This window comes from Hippopotamus amphibius, chromosome 3 (assembly GCF_030028045.1).
Source record: "Hippopotamus amphibius kiboko isolate mHipAmp2 chromosome 3, mHipAmp2.hap2, whole genome shotgun sequence".
NCBI classification, from domain to species: domain Eukaryota; kingdom Metazoa; phylum Chordata; class Mammalia; order Artiodactyla; family Hippopotamidae; genus Hippopotamus; species Hippopotamus amphibius.
The window spans coordinates 143,740,825-143,766,932 of NC_080188.1; the positions used below are offsets into that span (position 1 = coordinate 143,740,825).

At 35.4% G+C, this 26,108-nt stretch overlaps 1 protein-coding gene across 1 annotated transcript in view; it reads left to right on the forward strand.

Moving 5' to 3' along the window:
• The window catches only part of DNAH14 (dynein axonemal heavy chain 14), a 537,201-nt gene that overhangs the window by 135,153 nt on the left and 375,940 nt on the right, over positions 1 to 26,108 (forward strand). Inside the window, exons 15-17 of the mRNA XM_057727198.1 lie at positions 3,380 to 3,546; positions 4,307 to 4,651; positions 25,656 to 25,997. Of these exons, the coding sequence (XP_057583181.1) occupies positions 3,380 to 3,546; positions 4,307 to 4,651; positions 25,656 to 25,997 (854 nt within the window). The remainder of the gene's footprint in view (positions 1 to 3,379; positions 3,547 to 4,306; positions 4,652 to 25,655; positions 25,998 to 26,108) is intronic.

Here is a 26,108-nt window from a genome sequence, read left to right on the forward strand (position 1 = left end):
AGGAATCCGCAGCTTCTTTCACAAGTTGGTTGGCCCAGATCTCCTGCCAGTCTGTGGTGTATAGTGAGCAGGGCTGCGGTGTTTACTCCATTCTGAATGGGGAGTGTGGCAAGGGTAGAGCTTCCAGTGCAAGAGTCTTGTTGCCTAAATTGTTGGCAAGCCAGCACGTGTGCACTCCTTATGAGTAGAGTCTAAGCTTCTCCAGCCCCTCTGTCAGTCCCAGCAGTTCTCCAAGTAGCCAAGGGGCTTGACTCCTCCACACAGGACCTCAAGACTGGGATGCCCAGATTGTGGCCTGACCTTCTTACTTTCCAGGGTGAGGGTCTGCCCATGCTGACCTTCTCATCCTTTCAGATCCCTCGTAGGGGTACAGATCATGACCCCATGACTTTTTCAATTTTATGCAGTTACATTGGGATCTTTCCTGTAATTTTGGTTGTATGGGAGTTCTTCTGCCAGCTTCCAGTTAGTTTGCTGTAAGAACTGTTCCACATGTAGATGTATTTTTGATGTGTTTGTTGGAGGAGGTGAGCTCCACATCCTCCTCCTCCACCATCTTGATGCCCTCTGCTTTTTAAACTTCTTTTTTCACAGACATTTCCTAGGTTCACTGGTATTTGTTTTAGTCTTTGGACTGTAATACAATATTACTGTTACATATTTTGTTGCTTAAATTGTTCTTGCTTTATTTTTGAAGAAAAATCCTTTCTAATTGATGCCTATGCCCTTTCAATATACTCTCATCCTTTTGTTATGGCCACTTCTTTTGTTTCTGTCACCGCAGGATACTTCATGCTCATCTTGTACTTCACCTCTGCCCTTAAATCAACCACTTCTTCAAGGAACACTGGTTCCGTTTTATTGGAGAATGAATTTGGGGAGTCAAGATCTAGACTGTAGATGTGCTCATTATTACAGCAGTGTCACTGCTTTTAGGCCCCAAGTGAAAAGATCTAGAAAATATATGTGTATATACTAGCTCATGCATAATATACACATCTATATTTATTTCTCTCTTTATATTTTTTTGTTTTGTTTTAAACCATGAGTTCTTACTGATATGTCAGATCCCAATCCAGCACCTCAGGGTTCATTCTTGCCTTCTCCCTTTCCTTATGTGTAACTATCTTCTCTGTCAGTGATAAATCTGGCTCATGTAATCAATAATATAGTTACTTATTTGTTATACCTGTGATATATTTCCAGAATTGCTACCCCATACCTCTTTAAGAGACAAATATATCAACTAAAGTACAGTGTTTGTGTAGGGTCCTTTTAGTATCTAAGCTTATAGTCTACAATAAAAACACTATTTTCCAAAGTTAATTGTCAACTCTTTCTTTCCCACCCTCTTCAGTGAGGTTATACAGTTCATTTGTAATATAATTAGGTTAATTTGCCACAGTCTGTATTCCTTTTAGGGTCCCCCAATAACCTCATGAATTTTTGAAAAATTTGTATATGGTAAAATTAGTCTTTTTTTTTTTTAATAAATTTTATTTATTTATTTATGTATTTATTTAATTGGCTGTGTTGGATCTTTTTTGCTGTGTGCGGGCTTTCTTTTTAGTTGCAGTGAGTGGGGGCTACTCTTCGTTGTGGTGCATGGGCTCCTCATTGCCGTGGCTTCTCTTGTTGCAGAGCACAGGCTCTAGGCATGTGGGCTTCAGTAGTTGCTGCACATGGGCTCAATAGTTGTGGCTCACGGGCTTTAGAGCACAGGCTCAGTAGCTGTGGCGCATGGGCTTAGTTGCTCCGGAGCATATGGGATCTTCCTGGAGCAGGGCTTGAACTCACGTACCCTACATTGGCAGGCAGATTCTCAACCACTGCACCACCTAGGAAGCCCAAAATTCAGTCTTTGTGATGTATAGTTTTATGCGTTTTGACGATCATATATCCATCATCATAGTCCATATAAAACAGTTCCATCATCTCCAAGTTTCTTTGTGCTACCCCTTTGTGGCCAAAGCCTCCATACCTCCTTATCCCTGGTAACCACTGATCTGTTTTTTCTCCTTATAGTTCTGCCTTTTCAAGAATGTCATGTAAATGGATGTGTAGCCTTTGGGGCCTGGCTTTTTTCTCTTAGGAAAATGCATTTAAAATTCATCCATATTATTGGATGAATCAGTAGTCTACTCCTTTTTATTGCTGAGTTATATTCTATTGTCTGGATGTACTACAGCTTTTTTTTTTATACATTTCACTTCTGAGTGGTATCTAGTTTAGAAAATTATGAATAAAATTGCTATAAACATTCATATACAGGTTTGGGGATGAACGTAAGTTTTCTTTTTTCTTAGCTAAATATCCATGGGTAGTATTGCTGGGTTATATGATATGTATATGTTTAATTTTATGAGAATTGCAAAGTGATTGTATCATTTTGCATTCCTACCAACAGTGTATAAGAATTCCAGTCACCCTGCATCCTTGTCAGGATTTGGTATTGTCAGATTTTTTAATTAAAAACTTAGCCATTTTAATAAGCATGTGGTGACATCTCATTGTGGCTTTAATTTGCATTTCACTAATGACTAATGATGTTTATCTCTTCAAATGCTTATTATAAACATGTACTAGTGTATCTTTTTAGATCTTTTGTCTTTTTCTATTGTTGGGGTGTTTGTTTAGTTATTGTTGAGTTGTGAGAGGTCTTTATAGGTACTCTGGATACAAATACTTTATCAAATATAAGATTTGCAAAATTTTCACCCTGTCTGTGCCTTATCTTTTCATTCTTCTTCACATAGCTAAACTTATTAATTTTGATTAAGTATAGTTTATCAATTTTTTCTTTTATGGATCATGCTTTCAGTTTCATCCCTTAAAAACTCTTTGCTTAACTTAAAGTCACATATTTTTCCTATATTTTCTCCTAGAAGATTCATAGATTTGTGTTTTATATTTAGGTATGTCATTTATCTTGAGATGACTTTTGTATAGTGTAATAGTGTAGGTTGAAGGTTTTTTTTTTTTTTTTGCCTATAGACATCCAGTTATTTAGCTAGATTATGAATTCATTGACAGTAGAGGTGGTGTCTTCTAATCTTTGTATCATCACAGTGGTATAATGCTCTTCACATAGCAGATACACTTCAAGTATTTGTTAACTTAATGACTTCTCAGTTTTTATTTTAATCATGCCTTGCCCCCCCACCACAACCCAATACCTGTGAGTGATTCTTTGTTTCTATAGTATTAATTCTAAATTTTTATACCTGTCTTTAAATTCCATTTATCAGTATGGAATACTATCTAGCCCTCATAATAAATCAGCCTCAGTTTTCAATAGTTCTAGATGTCATGGATAATTTTAAGGTGTTGCTTTCAGTGGGATTTCTGAAAATACTAACCTTTGAATCATATATTTTAGCCAAAATTATTCCTCTTTGCCAAGATCCCCGCCTATCTATCTTTACTGATTCGGCATTAATTATGGATTTACCTAATAAGAGAAAAAGTGTGATAGACCTTAAGAATCAAACCAGATGGCCAGATTGTCAGATCCTTTTTGAAATGGATCCTGCCTACCAAGATAAAGTAAGTTTAAAAACAGTTTATCTTAAGGAATATTTGGCTTAAGGAGCAGAAATGCACTGAAGATTTTAGATGAAAGGGATTTGTTGAAAAATTAGAGTATTATAATTAATGGCAATTGGAAAATCATTCCCACTTTATCTCCCTGTTTGTCTTCCTCATGATCTTTCATCTTTGTTTACCTCTGTATATTTTTTCCAACACCCACTATGAAAATTATCTTTGTATTTTATGGTTCCCTTATAGTATTGACTTGCCAATAAGTTTGCCATGGCCCCAGCTTCTCCCGTTACCATCCAACTGGGCATTTTTTGTTCAAATTCATAAAACAATCCAACTTTCTTAGCTTGGGTCAAGATTCTGTCCTATCCAAAGGAGCTATGTCTTGGGAATTGAGTAAGGTCCTATAGTATATAGAACTGACTTTTTCAAGGGCCGTGCATAGAGCATATACACTAAAACAAGGTGACAAGCAAAGGAATAAATGAGTGCTGTCTCTACTACATGGCTCAAAATAACATGCTAATTCTAAAGTTAAATAGCCTACTAAGACTTTACATAAAAGTGAAATATAAAAAGCCATCTAAATTTATTAAAGTTTTATGTTTCCAACATATTTAGGTATTTAATAGAGGTTCTTAACAAGATGAACTTCACATAAAACTATTATAAATATTTTAACAGAACTATTAGCATATTAGACCATACTATTGTCACTTGTAAAATAAAATTCTGATTAACTTTTTAACATTTTTATTTACAGATTGCGAGTCTCCTGACTATTATTGGAAGTTCAATGGGCATAGTTAATATGTACAGCTGCCAGTTTTTAAAGTATTGTACCATGGTAGAGAAGGCCAAAATCATGAGTATCAAAATATCATCTATGGAAGAATTAACTTCAACACAGTTTAAAGCTATACTAACTAAATTCAGAAACTATCTTAGACAAATTGTTAATATGGCCATTGAGAAGCGCATTGGTATTTTCAATGTTTTAAGTTTTGATTATCAGTCACAATGTTTACCATATGTTGAAAATATCATAAACATGAGCCACAACCTCTTGAGATCTATAATTGAAAAAAAGAACGCAAATCTATTGGAGGTAAGTATTTTGAAAATTCCTATTGCATGAGAATATATTTTTTTAATTTGTAACACTTTATTGAGGTAATACTGGTTTATAGCATTAGATATTTCATGTGTACAACACTTTATTTCAATTTCTGTATACACTGCAGTATGCTCACCACCAAAAAATTAGTTTCCATCCATCATCATAGAGTTGACTTCCTTTACCCATTTTGCCCTCCCTCTTCTTCCTTTTCCTCTGGTAACCACTACTCTGTTCTCTGTATCTGTTTTTTGTTTTGTTTTGTTTTACTTGTTTATTTATTTTTTAATATTCTACATATAAGTGAAATCATATGGTATTGGTATTACTGTCTTATTTATTCCACTTAGCATAAGATCCTCAAGGTCCATCCAGGTTGTCACAAATGGCAAGATTTCATCTTTTTTTTTGACTGATTAATATATATATATATATATATATATATATATATATATACCACATCTTTTTTACCCAGTCATCTATTGATGGGCACTTAGGTGTTTCCTTATCTTGACTATCTTAAACAATGCTTCAGTGAACATAGGGGTGCATATATCTCTTAGAATTAGTGTTTTTGTATTCTTTAGATAAATACCTAGAAGTAGAATAACTGGAACATATGGTAGTTCTATTCTTAATTTTTTGAGGAATCTCCATACTGTTTTCCATAGTGACTGCACTAATTTACATTCCCACCAACAGTATGTGAGGGTTCCCTTTTCTTCACATCCTCTCCAACACGTGTTATTTCTTCCTTTCTTCATAATAGCCATTCTGACAGGTGTGAGATTGTATCTCATTGTGGTTTTGATTTGCATTTCTCTAATAATTAGTGATGTTGAACATCTTTTCATGTGTCGGTTGGCCATTTGCATGCCTTCGGAAAAATGTCTATTCAGCTCTTCTGCCCGTTTTTTGAGATGTTTGGTTTTTTGTTGTTGGGTTGTATCAGTTCTTTATATATTTTGGATATTAACCTCTTATCAGATATAGGATTTACAAATATCTTCTCCCATTCAGTAAGTTGTGTTTTCAATTTGTTCATGATTTCCTTTCCTGTGCAGTAACTTTTTAGTTTGATGTAGTCCCATTTGTTTAGAGTTAATTTTGTCTTCTTTGCCTGAGGAGAATGATATTGCTAAGACAAATGTCAAAAAGTTTACTACCTATGTTTCCTTCTAGGACTTTTGTGGTTTTGGGTGTTACATTAAAGTCTTTAATCCACTTTGAGTTGATTTTTCTTTATGGTGTAAGATAGTGGTCCAGTTTCATCCTGTCACATGTGGCTGGTCAGTTTTCCCAACAACATTTATTGAAAAGACTTTTCATTCTCCATTGTATGTTCCTTGCTCCTTTGTTGTAAATTAATTGTCCATATATGTGTAGTTTTATTTCTGGGCTGTCATTTCTGTTTCATTGATATATGTGTCTGTTTTTATGCCAGCACCCTACTGTTTGAATTATTATAGCTGTGTACTATAATTTAAAACAAGGGAGTGTGATGCCTCTGGCTTTGTTCTTTTTTATCAGAATTGCTTTGGTTATTTGGGGTCTTTTGTGGCTCCATATAAATTTTAGGATTTTTTTCTCTAGCTCTGTGAAAAATGTCACAGGTATTTTGATAGAGATTGCTTTGAATCTGTAGATTGCCTTAGGCATTAGGGGCATTTTAACACTAATTCTTCCAATCCATGACCATGAAATACCTTTCCATTTCTCTGTGTCTTCAGTTTCTTTCAGTAATGTCTCACAGTTTTTAGTATACAGCTTTCATGTTTCTGCTCAAGTTTATTTTTATGTATTTTACTTTTCGTTGTGATTTTAAATGAGATTGTTTTATGCTAGTTCATTGTTAGTGTGTACAAACACAACAGATTTTTCTGTGTTGATTTTTACTGTATTCATTTATTTCTAATATGGAGTCTTCAGGGTTTCTTATATATAAAATCATGTCACCCACAAATAATAACGGTTTTACTTCTTATTTTCCAATTTGGATACCTTCTATTTATTTTTCTTGTCCAATTGCTGTGGCTAGGACTTTCAATATTATGTTGAATAGAAGTGGTGAGAGTGGGCATCCTAGTCTTCTCCAGAATTTAGCAGGAAAGATTTCAGCTTTTCACCATTAAGTATTATATTGGCTGTGGGTTTATCATCAGTGGCTTTTATCATGTTGAGATATGTTCCCTCTATATCCCCTTTGCTGAGTGTGTTTTTAATGAATATAACAAAGCATTTGATGTTGAATTTTATCAAATGCTTTTTCTGCATCAATGGAGATGATCACATGATTTTTGTCTTATTGTTTATCAATATGGTGTATCACATTGATTGATTTGTGTACATTGAACCACCCTTGTGACCCTGGAGTGAATACAACTTGATCATAGTGTGTGGTCCTTTTTATGTGTTGGATTTTGTTTGCTAATAATTTGTTGAGGATTTTTGCCTCTATATTCATCAAAGCTATTGGCCTGTAATTTTCTTTTCTGGTAGTGTTTTTGTCTTATTTTGGTGTGAGGGTGATGGGGACCTCACAGAATGAATTTGGGAATGTTCCCTTCACTTCAGTTTTTTGGGATAGTTTGAGAATAATAGGTATAATTTCTTTGTATATTTGGTAAAATTCCCCAGCAAAACTTTCCTGTCTTCGACTTTTGTTTGCAGGGAGTTTTTTGTTTTTTATTACAGATTCTGTTTTAATTCCAGTAGTAATTGGTCTGTTCAGATTATCTTTTTCTTCTTGATTCAGTTTTGGCAGGCTGTATGTTTCTAGGAACTTGTCCATTTTTTCTCGGTTGTCCATTTTGTTGGCATAACTGTTCATAGCATTTTCTTTATGATTTTTTGTATTTCTGTGGTATTGGTTGTTATTTCTCATCTTTCTTCTTATTTTGTTTATTTGAGTCCTCTCTGTTTTCTTCTTGGTGAGCCTGGCTAAAGGTTTATTAATTTTGTTTATCCTGTCAAAAAAAACCAGTTCTTGGTTTTATTGATTTTTCTCATTTTTATCTTTATTTTATTTATTCCCTCTCTGTTTTTTATAATTTCCTTCCTTCTGCTGACTTCAGTTTTTGTTTGTTCTTCATTTTCTAATTCTTTTAGGTGGTAGATAATTTGAGATTTTTCTTGTGTTTTGAAGAAGGTCTGTATTGCTATGAACTTCTGTCCTAAGAATGCTTTTGCTGCATCCCACAGATTTTTGTATGGTTGTGTTTTCATTGCCATTTGCCTAGAGGTATTTTTGTATTTCTTCTTTGATTTCTTTGTTGACCCACTGGTTTTTTAGTAGCAAGTTGTTTAGTCACCGTGTAATAATTTTTTGCTTGTTTTCTTTCTATGGATGATTTCTAGTTTCATGCCATTGTGGTCAGAAAAGCTGCTTGAAATAATCTCTATCCTCTAAATTTGCTGAGGCTTGTTTTGTGTCCTAATATGTGGTCTGTTCTAGAGAATGTTCCATGTGTGCTTGAAAATAATGTGTATTCTGTTTGGTTTTGTTTGATGTAGTGTCTTATAGATATCAATTAAGTTTAGACTGCTTAGACTGCTCTGTTGTGTCATTTAGGATCTCTGTTGCCTTATTGATTTTTCTGTATGGAAGATCTGTCCATTGATGTCAGTGGGGTGTTAAAGTCTCCTACTCTTATTGTATTCCCATCAGTTTCTTCCTTTATGTCTGTTAGTATTCATTTTATTTATTTAGGTGCTCCTACATTGCATGCATATACATAAACAAGTGTAATATCCTCTTCTTATACTGATCCTTTTATCATTATATGGTGTCCTATTTTGCTTTCTTTATGGCCTTTGTTTTAAAGTTTCTCTTGTCTCATATGAGTATTGCTACCCCCACTTTCTTGTCATTTCTTTTTGCATGAAATGTCTTTTTCCATTCCCTCATTTTCTATTTATTTGTGTCTTTTGATGTAAAGAGGGTCTCTTGTTGGCAGCATATTGTAGGTTCTTGTTTTTTTAACCAATGTGCCACTCTCCCTTTTGATCAAAGCATTTAGTCCATTGACATTTAAGGTAATTATTGGTAAGTATGCATTTATTGCCATTTTAAACCTTGTTTTCCAGGTGACTTTGTATTTATTCTTGTTCCTTTCTTCTTCTTTTTGTATTTCCTTTTGTGGTTTTATGGTTTTCTTGTAGTATGCTTGAGGTCCTTTCCTTTTTGCTTCTGTGAATCTATTGTACATTTTGATTTGTGATTAGCTGGTTTTCGAGTATGTTAACCTAACTATATGTACTTGCTTTAAACTGATAGTCATATAAAGCTCAAACACATTCTAAAAGGTCTACATTTTCTTACTCCTCTCCCCCACATTTTGTCATTTTGATATCCTATTTTATATCTTCATGTTTTTCCTTTTGCTGTTCATTGTAGTTATAATCGTTTTCACAAATTTTTTTATTGGTTTTTTTTGTCTGTGTACTGACTTATTTAATTGATCTTCAATCCTTTTATATTTTTGCATTTCTTATTGTGAGTTTCCCTTTCCTATAAATTCTTTCTTCTTTTCTATTTAGAGAAAGCCTTTCAATATTACTTTTAGGATATGTTTAGTATTGCTGTATTCTTTTAGTTTTTGCTTCTCTGAGAAATTCTTTATCTTGCTTTATATCCTAAATGATAATCTTGATGGGTTGCAGGTTTTTTCCTTTTAGAACTTTGAATATATTTTGCCACTCCCTTCTGGCTGCCTGTAAAGTTTTTGCAGAGAAATCACATGATAGCCTTATGGGGATTTCCTTGTTTATGACTGCTTTTCTCTTGCTGCCTTTAGAATGCTCTCTCTGTTAACTTTTGCCATTTTAATTATGACATGTCTTGGTGTGGGTCTGTTTGGGTTCATCTTGTTTGGCACCCTCCATTCTTCCTGTACCTGGGTATCTGTTTCCCTCTTTAACTTTGGGGAGTTATCAGCCATAATTTCTTCAAATACATTTTTGATCCCCTTCTGTCTCTTTTCTCCTTCTGGAACCCCCTTTGGGTGTAAGTTGACACATTTGATATTCACCTGTAGACCTTATATGATTGTTTCATTTTTTTTCTTTCTGTCTGCTGTTCTGATTGGTTGATTTCCATTATTCTATCTTCTAAATCATTTCATTCTTCTGCATTATTTAGTCTACTATTCATTGCCTTTAGCTTGGTTTTTATCTCAACAATTGGGTTGTCTAATTTTGATTGGCTTCTCTTTATAATTTCTAGTTCCTTGTTACTCTGATCTGCATTTCTATCTATAGTCATTCTTAATTCAGTTAGCATTTTTATTACCTCCTTTTTGACACAGGGTCTGGTAGGCTGGAGTGGTCTCTTTCATTGTTATCTCATGGGATTTCTCTTGTTCTTTTAATTGAGACTAGTTCCTCTGCTTTTTCATTTTACTTACATTTCTCTGACTCTTATGAATATAGGAGGAGCAGTTATCTACTGTGGTCTTGAATTTCTGTTTTTAAGTGGGAGTGGCCCTGTGTAGACTGTGTGAGTCCAGTACTTTTGGTGCAAGGGCTGTTATGGGTTTGGATTCCTGCCACATCTTTCCTCAGAGTGTGCTGGCCATTGTCCCCTTGATAGGGGCTGTGTTTGGTGTTATGGTGACCAGGGCTTGCGATGGATATTGGGTAGGGTCTTCTCTTCGCTTTGTGGTTGTCATAGCCCTGTCATGGGTAGGGTCTTCTTCCAGTTGTTGGAGTAGAAGCACAAAGAGTTAGTTTCAAGCTGTAGTGTGAGGTAGGTGGGGCTACAGTGCTCCCTCTGGGAAAGGAGCTGCTGTGTGTTCATCTTCAAGAGTTGTACACCTGGACATGTGAGTCTGTGAGGACAACTGCCACCTAACATGTGCACCCACAAAGTCTGCTGCTGCTGCTGCTGCTGCTGCACCTGAACCCACCTCTACTGTGGGCGCACCAATAATCCACTGAGATCAGCCCCAGGGTATGTGCTTTCCAAAGCCTGCAGTGGCCAGAGCCATGTCCTTTCATGAGCATGCTATCAATCTCCTATGGGAGACCTAAGACCCACCCTTCACACATTGATAGTGGGGCTTCTGTGGTGGACCTGTGTCCAGTCTTTCGCACACTCCCAGTTGCAGCCCAGACCACACTCCAGGCCCTTCAGGGTGTTTCCATGCACTCAAACTGAGTCCTCTCCCTGGGTCTGTCCACTGAAACCTGAGCTTCAGCTCCCAACCACTGCACACACCAGCAGGCACACATCTTGGGTTAGGAAGTGCAGTGACCTGACAGCTGTCAGCACCAGTCCCTCTCTACCCTGCTGGCAGGAAGCCAGCATTGGCACACTCCTCTCAAGCAAAGCTCAGACTAGTCCAGCTCCCTATCTGCCCCAGAGGACCTACGAGCCAGTAAAGGAGGTTCCCAGGGTGAGGGAATCTTTCATCTTTCTTAGCTTCCTCGCAGGGGCACAAGGTCCCATCCCAATTCCCTTTCCCCCTGCTTTCATCCTACCCAGTTATGTGGGGATCTTTTCTTGCAGCTTTGGTTGTGTAAGAGAGCTTCTGTCAGCTTTCAGTTGCTTTTCTGTGACACTTGTTCCAGATGTAGATATATTTTTGATTTATTTGTGGAGGGAGGCTGAGCTCCATGTACTTCTACTCTGCCATCTCCATCTCCAACATCATCATCATTTTATCTTTTGTTTTGTTAATATGATGTATCATGTTGATTTGCAGATGTTGAACCATCCTGCATCTCTGGAAAAATTCCCACTTGATCATGGTGTATAATCATTTTAATATATTTTATTCAGTTTTCTTGTATTTTATTGAAGATTTTCACATTTATGTTCATCAGAGATATTGGCCTGTAATTTTCTCTTTTGGGGTAATAAAACATTTCATCTGGATTTAGTATCAGGGTAATGTTGGCCTCATAAAATGAGTTCAGAAGCATTCTCTCTTCTTCAGCTTTTTGGAAGAGTTTGAGAAGAATAGATATGAATCTTTGAATGTTTGGTGGAATTCACCTGTGAAGCTGCCTGGTCCTGAACTTTTGTTTTGGGGGAAGTATTTGATTGCTGTTTTGATCTCTTTGGTAGTGATTGGTCTGTTCAGGTTTTCTATTTTTTCATGATTCAGTCTAGCTGGCAAGATTGTATGATTCTAAGAATGTATCCGTTTCTTCTATGCAGTTCAGTTTGTTGCTCTCTGGCTGTTCATAGTATTATCTTATAAACCTTTGTATTTCGGTAGTATCCTTTGTAATTTCTGATTTTATTTTTCTGAAATAATTTGTTTCTGATTTTATTTATCTGAGCCTTCTCTTTTTTTCTTAGTGAGTCTAATTAAAGGTTTGTCAATTTTGTTTATCTTTTCAAAGAACCAGCTCTTAATGTCATTGATCTTTTCTATTGTCTCTGTAGTCTCTAATTTATTTCTGCTGTGATCTATATAATTTCCTTCTTTCTGCTGACTTTGAGCTTTGTTTCTTCTTTTTCTAGTTCCTTTAGGTATAGGGCTAGATTGTTTATTTGGGATTTTTTGGTGTGTCTTGAGGTAGGCCTGTTGCTATAAACTTTCCTTTTAGTACTGTTTTTGCTGAATCCCATAGATTTTGGTATATTGTATTTTAATTTTCATTTATGTTCAAGTATTTTTAAATTTCTCCTTTGATTTCTTTGTTGACTGATTAGTTGCTCAGTAGCATGTTGTTTAGTCTTCACATATTTGTGATTTTCCAAGCTGTCTTCTCATAGTTGATTTATATTATCAGAAATGATGCTTGATATGATTTCAACATCTTAAATTTATTGAGATTTTTATTGCCTCCCAAAATATGGTTTATCCTTGAGAATGTTTCATGTGCACTTGAGAAGAATGTGTATGCTGCTGCATTTGGATGGAATGTTCTCTATAAATCAATCAGAGCCATCTGTTATTTCATTTAAGACTGCTGTTTTTTTGTTGACTTTCTGTCTGGATGATATATCCATTAATGTAATTAGTATGTTAACGTCCCCTGCTATTATTGTGTTGCTGTCAATTCTTCCCTTTAAGACCATTAATAATTGCTATGCATTTGGGTACTCCTATGTTAGGTTTGTATATATTAATAACTAGCATGTCTTTTGATGAAATGTCCTCTTTATCATTATATAATGTCCATCTTTGTCTTTCATTACCTTTTTTGGCTTGAAGTTTATTTTTTCTGATATGATTATGGCTACACTCACTTTCTTTTGGCTGCCATTTTCTTGGAGTATGATTTTCCATCCCTTCATTTTGAGCCTATGTTTGTCTTTAGAACTGAGATGAGTCTCTTGGAGGCAGCAAATAGTTGGGTCTTATTTTTTAATCCATCCAGCCACTCTGTGTCTTGATTGGTGAATTGAATTCATTAACATTTAGGCTGATTATTTATAAGTGAGGAATTGGTACTGGCATTTTATCTTATGTTTTCTGGTTGCTCCATATCTCCATTATTGTTTTTACTTGTGTTTCTGCCTATCATTTTAGTTTGGTGGCTTTCTATGATGTTTTTCTCAGTTTCCTTTTTTGTGTGTTTCATGTCTCTGCTTTAGATTTATGTTTTATGTTTACCTTAACGTTTGTATAAAGCATCTCATATAAAAGAGTCCTTTCTATGCTGATAGCATCATATCTTCATTTGTCTATACACATTTCACCTTTTCCTTTTCCCCCTTTGTGTTTTGTTGTCTCAAATTATCCCTTTTTATGTTGTGAGTTCATTACCATATTGAAGTAGCTATAGTTATTTTTACTGCTTTTTTCCCTTTAACCTTTATGTTATAATTAAATGTTTAACAACCTATTCTGACAGAGTTGCAATTTTCTCATTCTGTCTACTTATCATCTTAGTCAAAGTTTTGTGTACTTTTGCCTTTTTGTTTTAGGTAGGTGATTTTTCAGTATTTCTTGTAAGGCAGGTTTAGTGGTGATAAACTCCTTCAGCTTTTGTTTTTCTGAGAAAGCGTTTATTTCTCCTTCATATCTGAAGGATAACTTTGCTGGATAGAGTATTTTTGGTGGACAGTTTTTATCTTTCAATATTTTGAATGTGTCATTCCACTCTCTCCCAGCCTGTAGAGTTTCTGCTGAGGAATTTGCTAATAGAGTAATAGAGATTCCTTTGTAGGTTACCATCCTATTTTCCTTGGATGCCTTTAAATTTCTTTCTTTGTCATTGAATTCTGAGTTTTAATATAATGTGTCATGCAGAAGGTTTTTTTGCATTGAAATAACTAGACGTTCTCTTAATTTCTTCTCCAGGTTTGGGAAGTTCTCAGCTATTATTTCTTGAAATAGAATCTGTTCCCTTATCCTTCTCTTTTCCTTTTGGGATACCCATTATCCTATGTTGCCATTCCTTCTATTCTCACAGAATTTCTTCTTCTTTTTTTTTTCTTTCTTTTTTTTTTAGATCTTAGCTTTCTCTCTTCTTTTATCTGCCTCATTTCTAGTTTTCTGTCTTTGAGCTCACTAATCTCTCTTCCATAAGGTCTGCTTTCTTTCCAGTGCTTTCTAATGCATTCTTCATCTCATTTGTTGAGTTCTTCAGCTCCAGAATTTCTGTTTGATTCTTTTTTAGAGTTTCAATCTCTTTGGTAAAGTATTCATTCTGTTCAGTAATTTTATTCCAAAGCTCATTGAACTGCCTTTAGGGATTTTCTTGTAGCTTAGTGAGTTTCTTCCTGACAGCTGCTTTGAATTATGTGTCAATTAGCTTGAAATATTCCAGGACTTTAAGTTTGTTTTCTGGAGAATTGTCATTTTCTTTCTGTGATACTCTGTTACACTGGTTTTTTTTCATGGTGCTTGATGAGTTGTTCCTCTGCCAGTGAATTTGAATTAGCAAACACCTTTTTTCTTTTGGTAAAGCTTTCATAATTCTAACAGTTCAATGGATTATTATTTAGAGCTCTTCCTTTTGTTGTTCGGTAGATGTCAGTATAGCGCAAATTTTTAGTTTCTTTTACCTCAGCTGCTTTTAGCTAAACTTGAGATTTACCACTTTTCACCCTCCACCACCTCTGCCAGAGGTATCACCCAGTGCCCTTATTGTTGCCTGTGCTTCTGGAGTCGCTGGTGCCTTACTGCTATAGGTGTCACTGCTTTTGCTTGTGTCACTACCTGGGGTACCATGATGGCAGGTACCTTCATCATATCTGGGGTCTTCTGGGTTGCAGGCTCCACTGAAGAGGGAGGAGAGATAGGTGGAAGGAAGTCATGGTCATTTACACCTCTGCCAAGTCCAGGGTTTGGGGATTTTCAGGTGTAGCCAGTGCAGGAGGGGGGTTTGAGTTTTGGGCACCTTCACACCTGGAGGGATGGTGTTATAGGCCCCAGTGCCACAGCTGCCCTGTTCCTTGTGGCTGCATGTGCCACTGAAGCTGAGAGACCAGATCTTGTACCCCATCTCCCCTGCTGACAGTAGGTTTTCTGGGGTTGTGGGTTCAGTTACCATGGTCAGGGGCCTGGGATTGCTGGCACTACCTCCACAGTTCCCCCATTCTGTCTCTTCTATATGCCCAGTTTATCCACTTTTAGATGTAAAGATGTGTGGAATTCTCTGGCATTCTTGTGTGTTGAGCAGAGGAACTTTTGTTGAGTTATAGATGTTTTACTGGTTGTAGATTAAAGGGGAGAGACTAAAAGAACCTCCTAAGCTGTCATGATGCTGACGTCATTCTGAATGAGAATCTTTAAGATTAGTAGATTATAATTTTAAAATATGTACTAGGAAAGCACGTATGATAAGTATTATCCTCAGAAAATTCCAAAATGTATTATATTTGTTTGGATATTTGATCAAATGTCATTTCCTCAAGGAAACCTTCTCTGACCACCTTATCTAAAACATAGCACTTAATATCACTTTTCACTTCCTTTCCCTGTTGGCAACTACTGCAAAGTTTTAAACAAGGAAAGACATGATGCAATTTGCATATTTGTAAGGACCACTGTAGCTACAATGTGAAGAATGATTAAAGTGGGACAATACAGGAGGAAAGCTGTTTTTGTAATCTTGGGAAGAGGTGATGATAACTTGAACTAGTGAAATGACAATGTGGAGTCTGAGAGTATATGGATTTGAGATATATTTAGGAGATTGTATCAGTGGGGCTTAGTGATTGACTGAATGTAAGAAAATTAGAAAGACAGGAATTAATGATGATTTTAGGTTTTTGGTTAGTCAACAGAGTGAGCAGTGATGCAATTCACTAGGAGAGGGAACATAATGCTTGTTAAATTGTGTAATATTTAAGAAGATATACCCAGATAAATATGTCTGAATATTGGGAGATTGTCTAGACTGCAAATATATATTTAAGTGACCAGCATATACGTGGCCATTGAAATCATCAGAGTGATTGAGAGTTCTTTTCTTTATGTTTGGTGAGAATGTAAAAGAACCTACAATACAAGCCTGAGGAATATCAACATTTAGAGAATTGCTAGAGGAGTAGGAGCCTACAAAGTACACTAAGAAGAAGCAACCAAAGAGATTAAAGGAAAGTAAGAGAGTATTTTGAGAAGAAGGCAGCATTTAGTAGTTTTTACTGCTACATAGGGTTTAAGAAAGGACTGAAAAGTGTCTCTTAGATGAAAGGCATTACATACTGTATATAATGGAATATATATCACCTTTAGAGCCACAGCAGTCCTATAACATAGCAACAATTACCCTCAATTTCATTTGGGATTGAATTCCCCAACAAGAATCAGAAAATCCAAAAGACAATATTTATTAAACAAAGATGTTATTTGTCTTATGCAAAAAAAAAGTCTGAGTGTTGGTAACCCAAGGCTGGTACAATGCCATCTCCAGCTGCAGAGGTACTAGACTGAAATGGCACATTTCAAGTTTTTCATACTTTATAGTAGAGGAAGGCAAGAAAAAGATTTAATGGGTTGGGTTTCAAGTTAGCCAACTTATAGTATCTGCCATAGTCCATCCCTTTGGTTACTTACACCCTTCTTCCCATATGTTGAGTTTTAGGGGGTCTGATAAATATTATTACTCTTATCTGGATGATTACTGAACCATCTGAGAAGACAATAAGTTAAGGCAAAAAAGAGATTAAAAATATCTCCTTTACTACTAATAAACTGGATCCTGGAATATATGCCTTACATTTGCTTGAAATTAACTTTCTCAAAACTGAAGCCCAGAATTAAAGACTTAGCCCACTCAACACTGGTTGCCCTGAAAAATTACCAATGTCGGGCTGCAGTGAGCCCCTCCTGCTGTACAACAGCGAGCAGAGAGGAACACAAACTCTTCATGGACAAGTTGACTTTTGAGAGGAAGGGGCTAGGCTATGCCTTCCCAGTTTCACCATCCAAACTCATCAAGCATAGAAGTCACTTCACCTTCCAGTGAAACAGTGTGTGTAGGATGGAAGAGACACAAGGAGAGTTAGGCTAGTGGAGCTCCTATTTATGAAAAGAGACATCAGAAGTAGGGAATAAATGTTGCCCCACTCGTATCATACAGACTTTTTTTCTTTAAACAGAAGACCTTCACCTCCTTTCTAAAGAAGACAAATCAGTTTCTCCATAGCATTCAAAACTTAGTAACTCTGGGTCAAGGGCAAATGTGTCACAGTGCTCTGGTGAACTATAAATAAAAGACAACTCAATGTAATAGTGGAGAATGAACAGGATAAGTACAATTAAAACTCTCATCCTGTAAAGGAGAAAATAGGGGGAAATATAAAGTGGTCTAGGGCAAATACCAAATCTTGCTTGACAAAAATAATGGTAATTCCCTTCTTTGTCTATGGGGTAAGTCCTTTGGTTAGTCAGTCTGGCAGCCTGTGGCTCAGTCCTCTGAGAAAAATCTCCCTTTTCTTTTGTCTTCTGTGACCCTCAGGTATGCCCTGTAGGATGATTCTCTGGGCTGATTATTCTTTACAACAAATATTTTGCTACCACATAATGAACACATCTGTTTATCCAGCCTCCAAAATCTGTGAACTTAGTGCCCAATATAATGAGATATTTATAATAGTGTCAGTTCCTAAGTCTCCCCTCTTTCAAAAATGAGATGTGAGGAAAGCTAACTGCCCATCTCTACCCCTGCAACAACTGTTAGTCTTCACTGAAATGGCTTAGTACTTATAGTTCTAAATAATGACTAAAATAGCAATATGTCTCTTCTATTAACAAAATACCCTATGTAGCACTTATATTTTATACTCCTAGAAAGGTCTTCTTCATCCATTTAGATTTAACTATGCAGAAATGAATCAGAATATAATGTTTACAAATATTGATGGTGGTATGAGACTATGTAAGATAAATTCAAAACCTCTGATCCAGCCATGATGGAGAAACAAGGACTAGACTAAATTTCCTGCTATAAACAACTAGAAAACTGAACCAAATATATAAAAGAAATACTTTTAGGGGACTTCCCTGGCCGTCCAGTACTAAAGGCTCCGCACTTCTACTGCAGGGGGCACAGGTTGAATCTCTGGTCAGGGAACTAAGGTGTCACGTGCCATGCAGCATTCCCCACCCCCCCCCAAAAAAAAAATTGGAAAGAAAGAAAGGAAATACTTTCAGATGGTGAATAATATGCTGTACAGGATTGTGATCCTGGAGATAAGAGAAACAAATGAGAAAAGAGATTTCTTCCTGGAGGCAATTTTTGGACTGTAAGCGTGGAAGGAGGAACCAGTATACAGCCCAGTGACCTCACTGAGTTGAGATGGCTAAAATGTGCAGGTCAGATTCCTATAAATATAAAAGATATAACTGCAAGAAACAAAAACTCCAGAAATCTGCATAGAGGGTCCCATGACTCTTTACCAGCTAGAGTTACCAACTATGTTTATGCATGAACATAGAGTGAAAGTCCACAAAGATGGGCCCAAAACAACCAGGAGTTGTAAGCAGAACAATTTTCAGAACTCACACAATTTCCCACCAGCCAGAGTGGAGGGTCTTAATGATTATACAAGGTATTCAGTGGAGACTCCAGAGGGTTGCACGTTGATAATGGAGCTGATCTATCTCTAAAGGGAAGGCCATTCTAAATCTACTCTTACAAAGATTGAAAATAGGCCTAAAAGGATTAAACTGATCTGCAAATAACTACCTCACAAAATGAAAGCACTCTTTAAACAAAGACAACAAAAATCAGACACATAGCAATGCCTGGCTTTTAATCAGAAGTTACTAAATATCCCAGGAAGCAGGAAAATGTGACCCACAACTAGGAGAAAAAAAAAAATCAATGGAATGAGCCTAAAAATAAAAAAGAAAATGGGGGTACCCAGACAAAGACACAAACATTTTATATAATTATGTACAAGTATTTAAATAAAAACATAAACATAAAAAATAGACAGATGGAAGAGATAAAAAAGAACCAAGTGGAGCTTAAATAGATGAAAAGTACAATATTTTCTATGGAAATTTCACTTCATGAGATTAATAACAGATTAGACACCAAAGAAAAATAATCTTAACTTGAAGAAATAGCGATACAACCTATCACAAAAGAAGTACAAACAGGGAAAAAGTCTAAATAACAAAACAAAAATATGGCCTCAGTGACCTGTGGAATAGTAATAAGAGGTCTATCATAAGCATAATTGTAGTTTCACAAGGAGAAGAGAGATGGATGGACAGAAAAATATTTTAAGAAATAATGGAATAATTTCCAAATTTGATGAAAACCAGTAGATTTGAGAAGCAATGAAATCTAGACATAGAAAATAACAAAAACGTAATCAAATTACTGAAAACCAGTGATAAAGATAAAATTTTAACAGCAGCAAGAAAAAAGACAAGATAAAAAACAGAAAGATAAGAAATACTACAGATTTTCGAGAAATTACAAAAGCAAGAAGACAATGTAATAACATCTTAAAAGATAGAAAAATCTTTGTAATGTGTATATCTAACAAGGGACTTGTATTCAGAATATATAAAGAACATTTACAAGTCAAAGCCCCCGATAAAAGCAATAAACAACCCAAGAAAAAAATGGATAAAATATCTAAATAGACACTTTACAAAAGAAGATGACTAATAAGTACAAAATATACTAAACACCATAGTCATCAGGGAACTACACCTTAAAAGTACAGTGAGATATCACTGCACATCCATTGGAATGGCTAAAATTAAAGAAACTGACAATAGCAAGTGCTGACAAGAATGTAGAGAACTCAAACTTTCATACATTGCTGGTGAGAATGTAAAGTAATATAGTCACTTTGGGAACTGCCTTCTTTTTCTTCATAGAAGATTTTATTTTTTAGAGCAGTTTCAGATTCACGGCAAAATTGAGCTAAAGCACAAAGGTTTTGCTTATAACCACTGCCCCCCCACATACATAGCCTCCCCCATTTTCAACATCCACCACCAGAATGATACATTTGCTACAACTGATGAACCTACATTGACACTTCATTATCACCCAGAGACTTTTTCAACTTTCTGTAAGTCTAAAAATTTCAAAATAAAATGACTAATTTTTAAACTTATATAAAATATGCACTAAGGATTTCTCATGACAAGGCTAGCAAGACCATATAAAGACCAGAATATCATGAGACTAGCATAAATGTTGTCAAAGACCATTTGTTCATGTATTTGTTCAATAAACATTTATTAAATGTCAAAGAGATATATTACTTTCTTAAGTTTGGACTTGACTGGGTATTTGATATTAAGGAATTGTTAATTCTTTATCACACATAAAGAATTAACATAATTGCATTGCAGTTATGTTAAAAAGAATCTCTTTAAGAAATGCACACTTGGAAATTCCCTGGTTATCCAGTGGATAGGACTCCACATTTTCACTGCCAAGGACCCAAGTTCCATCCCTGGTCAGAGAACTAAGGTCCCACAAGCTGTGCATTGCAACCAAAAAAAGAAAAAAAGAAATGCACACTCAAGTATTCATGGATAAAACAATACAATGTGGACAAACTTCCCAATGGAGAGCGGTTATATTAGTTGCCCACTGTGGCTGTAACAAATCGCCACAAATTTAGCACCTTAAATAAGATAAATTTATTAACTACGGTTCTGGAGGTCAGAAGTCCATCACAGGTCTCACTGATCTGAAACCAAGGGTTGCATTCCTTTCTGGAGGCTTGAGGGAAGTATCCATGTCATTCCTCCTTTTATTGCTTCAAGAAGCTGCCCATATTCTTAGGTTCATGGTCCCTTCTTCCATCTTCACAGCCAGCATTGCACCCCTCTGTGAAAACTGGTTTCTTACAAAGTTAAATTTTCACTTACCATATGACACAAAAATCCCATTCCACATTATTTACCTACAAGAAGTGAAAACAAATCCACACAAAGAGTTGTACCCAAATAGTCATAGAAGCTTTACTCACAAGTGCCAAAACCTAGAAACAATCTTGATTGTCTTGATAGATGAATAGATTAAAAAAAAATTGGCATCTTGCATTGGAATACTAAGCAGTAAAAAGGAGTGAGCTACTACTATATGCAACAACTTGAATAAAACATGTTAAGCAAAAAAAGCCAGACATAAAGAGTACCTACTATATGATTCCAAATATATGAACAAATACAAATTCAGTCTATAGCAACAAGCAGATAGGTGGTTCCTTGAAGCCAAGGATCAGAGATTGTTTGGGATGGGGAAAATTCCTTGGGATTCCCTAAGGAAACTTAGGGCAATGGAAGTTTTCTATATTTTGATTATGAATATAATTACACATGTGTATTAAATGTGTTACAACTAATTGTAATATACAGTTAATATTTTTGTATATAAATTATGCTTCAATGAAATCTTTTTTTAAAAAATCCTGGCTCTTCCCATTTATTGCTTGAAAGACCCTAGTTAATATCCTTATCCTCTCTGTACTTCAGCTTCTTTATCTGTAAATTGGGGATAATATTTATAACTAACCTAGAGTGCTTGTGAGAGTTAAATAAGTTAATGATGGTAAAGCTCTTTCACACTTTCTGGTACATAGGGAACATATGTGAGTTACTATGAACCAGATTTCTACAGTTAGAAGAACCCTCGTTTTTAGTTCCATAAAGTTGTTTCTGAACTATATTTTTTTAGGAACCTGTTTTAGTTCTATTTATTCATCTTCTTTCTGGCTTCTGCATGCCCCCAGGTGTGTTTTTTTTTTAAACCTGTTTTATTGATGAATATTTGACATACCGTAAACTGTGCACATTTCAAGTATATAATTTTATATAATTTGACATAAGCATACACCCATGAATCCATCACTACTATCAACATAATGAACACATCCATCACCCCCAAGAGTTTCATCATGCTCCCTCCCTCCAGCCCTTCCCAGCTAACCCCCTTCCCGCCAGGAATCACTGATCTGCTTTCTGCCACCCTAGATTCCTTTGAATTTCCTTGAGTTTTATACAAATGGAATATAAACTTCTATAAAAACATGTACTCTTTTTTTGCTTCACTTCACTCACTTGGCATAATAATTTGAAAAAAAAAAACCCTCACAACTTACAGAGAAGTATAATTAATGATATAATATAGATCCACCAGGATTGGGAAGAGTTAATTAACCATAATTGCTTCAGCTCTCCTCTTGTTTTTTTAATGTGATTTATACAAAGAAAAAAATTGTAAAAATTTGCATAATTCAATGAATAGTTATAAAGCAAACCCCCGTAGGCAAGAAATGAACCTTGCAAGCACCTTGTTGTCTTCTGTGTCCCCTCTCTGACAGCTACATTTCCCTCCCCATGCCAGGTCATCACTATCCCCACTTTTGGGAGAATCACTCTCTTGCTTGCTGTTCTGGTTTTATGACCTATGTATCTGTCTCAGTGTGGTAGAGTTGAGCCACCTGTTTGTGAATGTTTTTTTACAACCCTCAGAATGGGAGAAAATATTTGCAAATGAAATAACTGACAAAGGATTAATCTCCAAAATATACAAGCAGCTCATGCAGCTCAATATCAAAAAAACAAACAACCCGATCAAAAAATGGGCAAAAGACCTAAATGAACATTTCTCCAAAGAAGACATACAGATGGCCAAGAGGCACATGAAAAAATGTTCAACATCCCCAAGTATTAGGGAAACCCAAATGAAAATCACAGTGAGGTATCACTTCTCACTGGTCAGAATGGCCATCATTTAAAAATCTAGAAATAATAAATACTGGAGAGGGTGTGGAGAAAAGGAAACCCTCCTGCACTGTTGGTGGGAATATAAATTGACATAGCCACTATGGAGAACAGTATGGAGACTCCTTAAAAAACTAAAAATAGAACTACCATATGACCCAGCATTCCCACTACTGGGCACATACCCTGAGAAAACCATATTCAAAAAGACACATGTACCCCAATGTTCATTGCAGCACTATTTACAATAGCCAGGTCATGGAAGCAACTTAATATCCATTGACAAATGAATGGATAAAGAAGATGTGGCACATGTATACAATGGAATATTACTCAGCCATAAAAAGGAAGGAAATAGCTTTATTTGTAGTGAGGTGGGTAGACCTAGAGTCTGTCATACAGAGTGAAGTAAGTCAGAAAGAGAAAAACAAATACCATATGCTAATACGTATATATGGAATCTAGAAAAATGTTACTGATGAACCTAGCAGCAGGGCAGGAATAAAGATGCAGACGTAGAGAACCAACTTGAGGACACAACGGGGGAGGAGGAGGATGGGACGTAGTGAGAGAGTATCATTGACATATTTACACTACCAAAAGTAAAATAGGTAGCTAGTGGGAAGCTGCTGCATAGCACAGGGAGATTAGCTTGGTGCTTTGTGATGAACTAGAGGGGTGGGGTGGGGAAGGACGTTCCCGAGGGGAGGGGATATGGGAATATATGTATAAATATAGCTGATTCACTATGTTGTACAACAGAAACCAACACAACATTGGAAAGCAATTATACTCCAATAAAGATGTATAAAAAAAAAAAAACCCAGGTGTGTTTTTATTTTCTGTGCTTTTAGTAGCTTCCCTTTATATAGTTAAGAAAATTCCCTCATCTGGATGAGTTCCTAATTTGATAAGAGTTTTTTAATCATAAATTAATTTTATCAAATACTCTGTATCTATTGAGATAATCATGCAGTTGTTTACTTTAACCTTTTAATGTGGGTAATTACATTAACTGACTTTCTAAGATTATCTCACATCCAAATTGATAGATTAGCTTGCTAGCATGCACATGCACATAAATATATACTATTTTTAAAGATTTTTGCATTGATGCTTGTAAGTGAAATTGTTCTGTGATTTTCCTTTACTATCCTTATCTGGTTTTTATTTGTTTTAATATTTATTTATTTATTTATTTATTTGGCTGTGCCAGGTCTTAGTTGAGACATGCAGGATCTTCATTGCCACACACGGGATTTTCCTTGTGGCATGCAAGATCTTGTTAGTTGCAGCATGCGGTATCTTTAGTTGCAGCATGTGGGCTCTCCGTTGCAGCATGCATGTAGTCTAGTTCCCTGACCAGGGATCAAACCCAGACCCCCTTCATTGGGAGTGCAGAGTCTTAACCACTGGACCACCAGGAAAGTCCCTATCTGGTTTTTATATGAATGTTACTACTAGTGATGAAAAGGAAGTTTGGGAATCTTTCACCTCTTTCTACTCTATTCCATAAAAATGGAATTCTCTGTTTTCTGGGTGATATGAATCTATTGTAAAATATTTTTTCTGGAATTTAATTGGGATTTGTGGTTGGAGTCAAGACAGTTGTGTTTACTCAGTCTTCTGTTTTGATCATTTTCAATCAAATTTAAGAAGCATCATTATAAACCCATTACTAAATTATTTTATTTGATCCTACTAACTGCAATGAGGATACCAAGTTTATTAAACTAAAGCTGCCTAGGTTCACACAGTTAGTAAATATAGGAGCTAGGATTCAAACACAAGCCTCTCTGACTTTAAAACCTGTTCATATTAATCCTGTGATAAAAGTGTGTGTGCAAGAGTGTGTTCACATATGTGCATGTACACACACAGACACACATACCCTACAGGAAAATTTCTGATAGGTTAACAGTGGTTATCTCTGGGTGATGGAGTACTAGGTATTTTTGATTTTATAAACTTTTTTGTATTGCAGTTTTTGCATAAGCATATAATCAAATAGAATAAAGTATTTGAAAAATTAGAGATATACACAGGCAATTAATTCAAGACTATGAGCTTGAAAATTAAACTGATATTGATTCCAAAATTACCAGTACTCACTAAGAGCCCTTGAAACATGCGGGAAATTATGATAAAATTGCAATTTAAGTATAGGAATGCAACTTTTTTGAAAATTTCATGGAATGATATACACATAGTTATAAAAAGTATGGATGTTATATGTATACTTACAAAGATTACATATACAAGGATGAGTCAAAAATTATCCGCACTCTGGCTGTAGAATTTATAGACATTTTAATATAACCAGAGTGCATGTGATTTTTGACTCACCCTTGTACTTATAATGGGTACAAACAGGATTTGGATTCACATTTGGGTTTGAATCATAGCTCTGTAACTCACTAAATTTCAGATCTTAGGCTAATTAATCCCTCAGACTCAGTTTCCTTCTATGCAGACATACTATCAGAACAAAGTGAAATCAAGTATATAAAGAACATAACACACAAATGTTTAAAAAATGGTAGCAATTATTATGCACTGTTAACATTGCAGTCATACTGTTGCTACTATTACTACATTTACTTCTTAGGAACAAATTTATTCAAAATAGTACTTCTTTTATGTCTTAGTAGCATTTATTTTATATGCAAGGTACATTCAAGTTCCTTCTGTTAACAATAGAAAGGATTTGATCATGTTATTGCCTCAGTATTTAAACAATATTTAGACTAATGTCTAGATGTCTTTTTTTCTGAAATTGTAATTATGTAAGTTAGTGAGAAATATTAAAAAGAGTAATTAGTCTTCTAAAATAGTGAAAAATCATTATGTAATTATAATTGGTTTGTTAATGACTTCAGGTTGTAGACTCATCATTGCAAAAACTGGAATGTACTCCCACTGAAACAGAAGAATTTCTGGAACATTTTACTTTTTTGGATGCGATTTCTTCAAAAATATCTACATTAGAAAAAGAGTACTCAACAATTGCTCAGCTGTTTTCTGTTGTAAAGTATTACCACATCTATATTTCAGAAGAGCAGATTGCCATATATAAAATCCTTCTTATCAAGTTTGGTCAACTAAAAACTTCTGTGAAGTTAAGTGAAACAAATAAAGACGCTGCTATTGCTAAATTCAGAGACAATTTAGAAGCATATATCACTGGTCTACGGGTTGATGTTAGTAATTTAAAGGCCAAAGTAAGTTTTTGTTTTTCATTAAAAATCAACTTGATATTAGTCTCATGTAAGCCTAACATATAGTGGGTATTTCCTTTCTGTGGAATCTTAAGTAAATAATTTAGTCCAAGT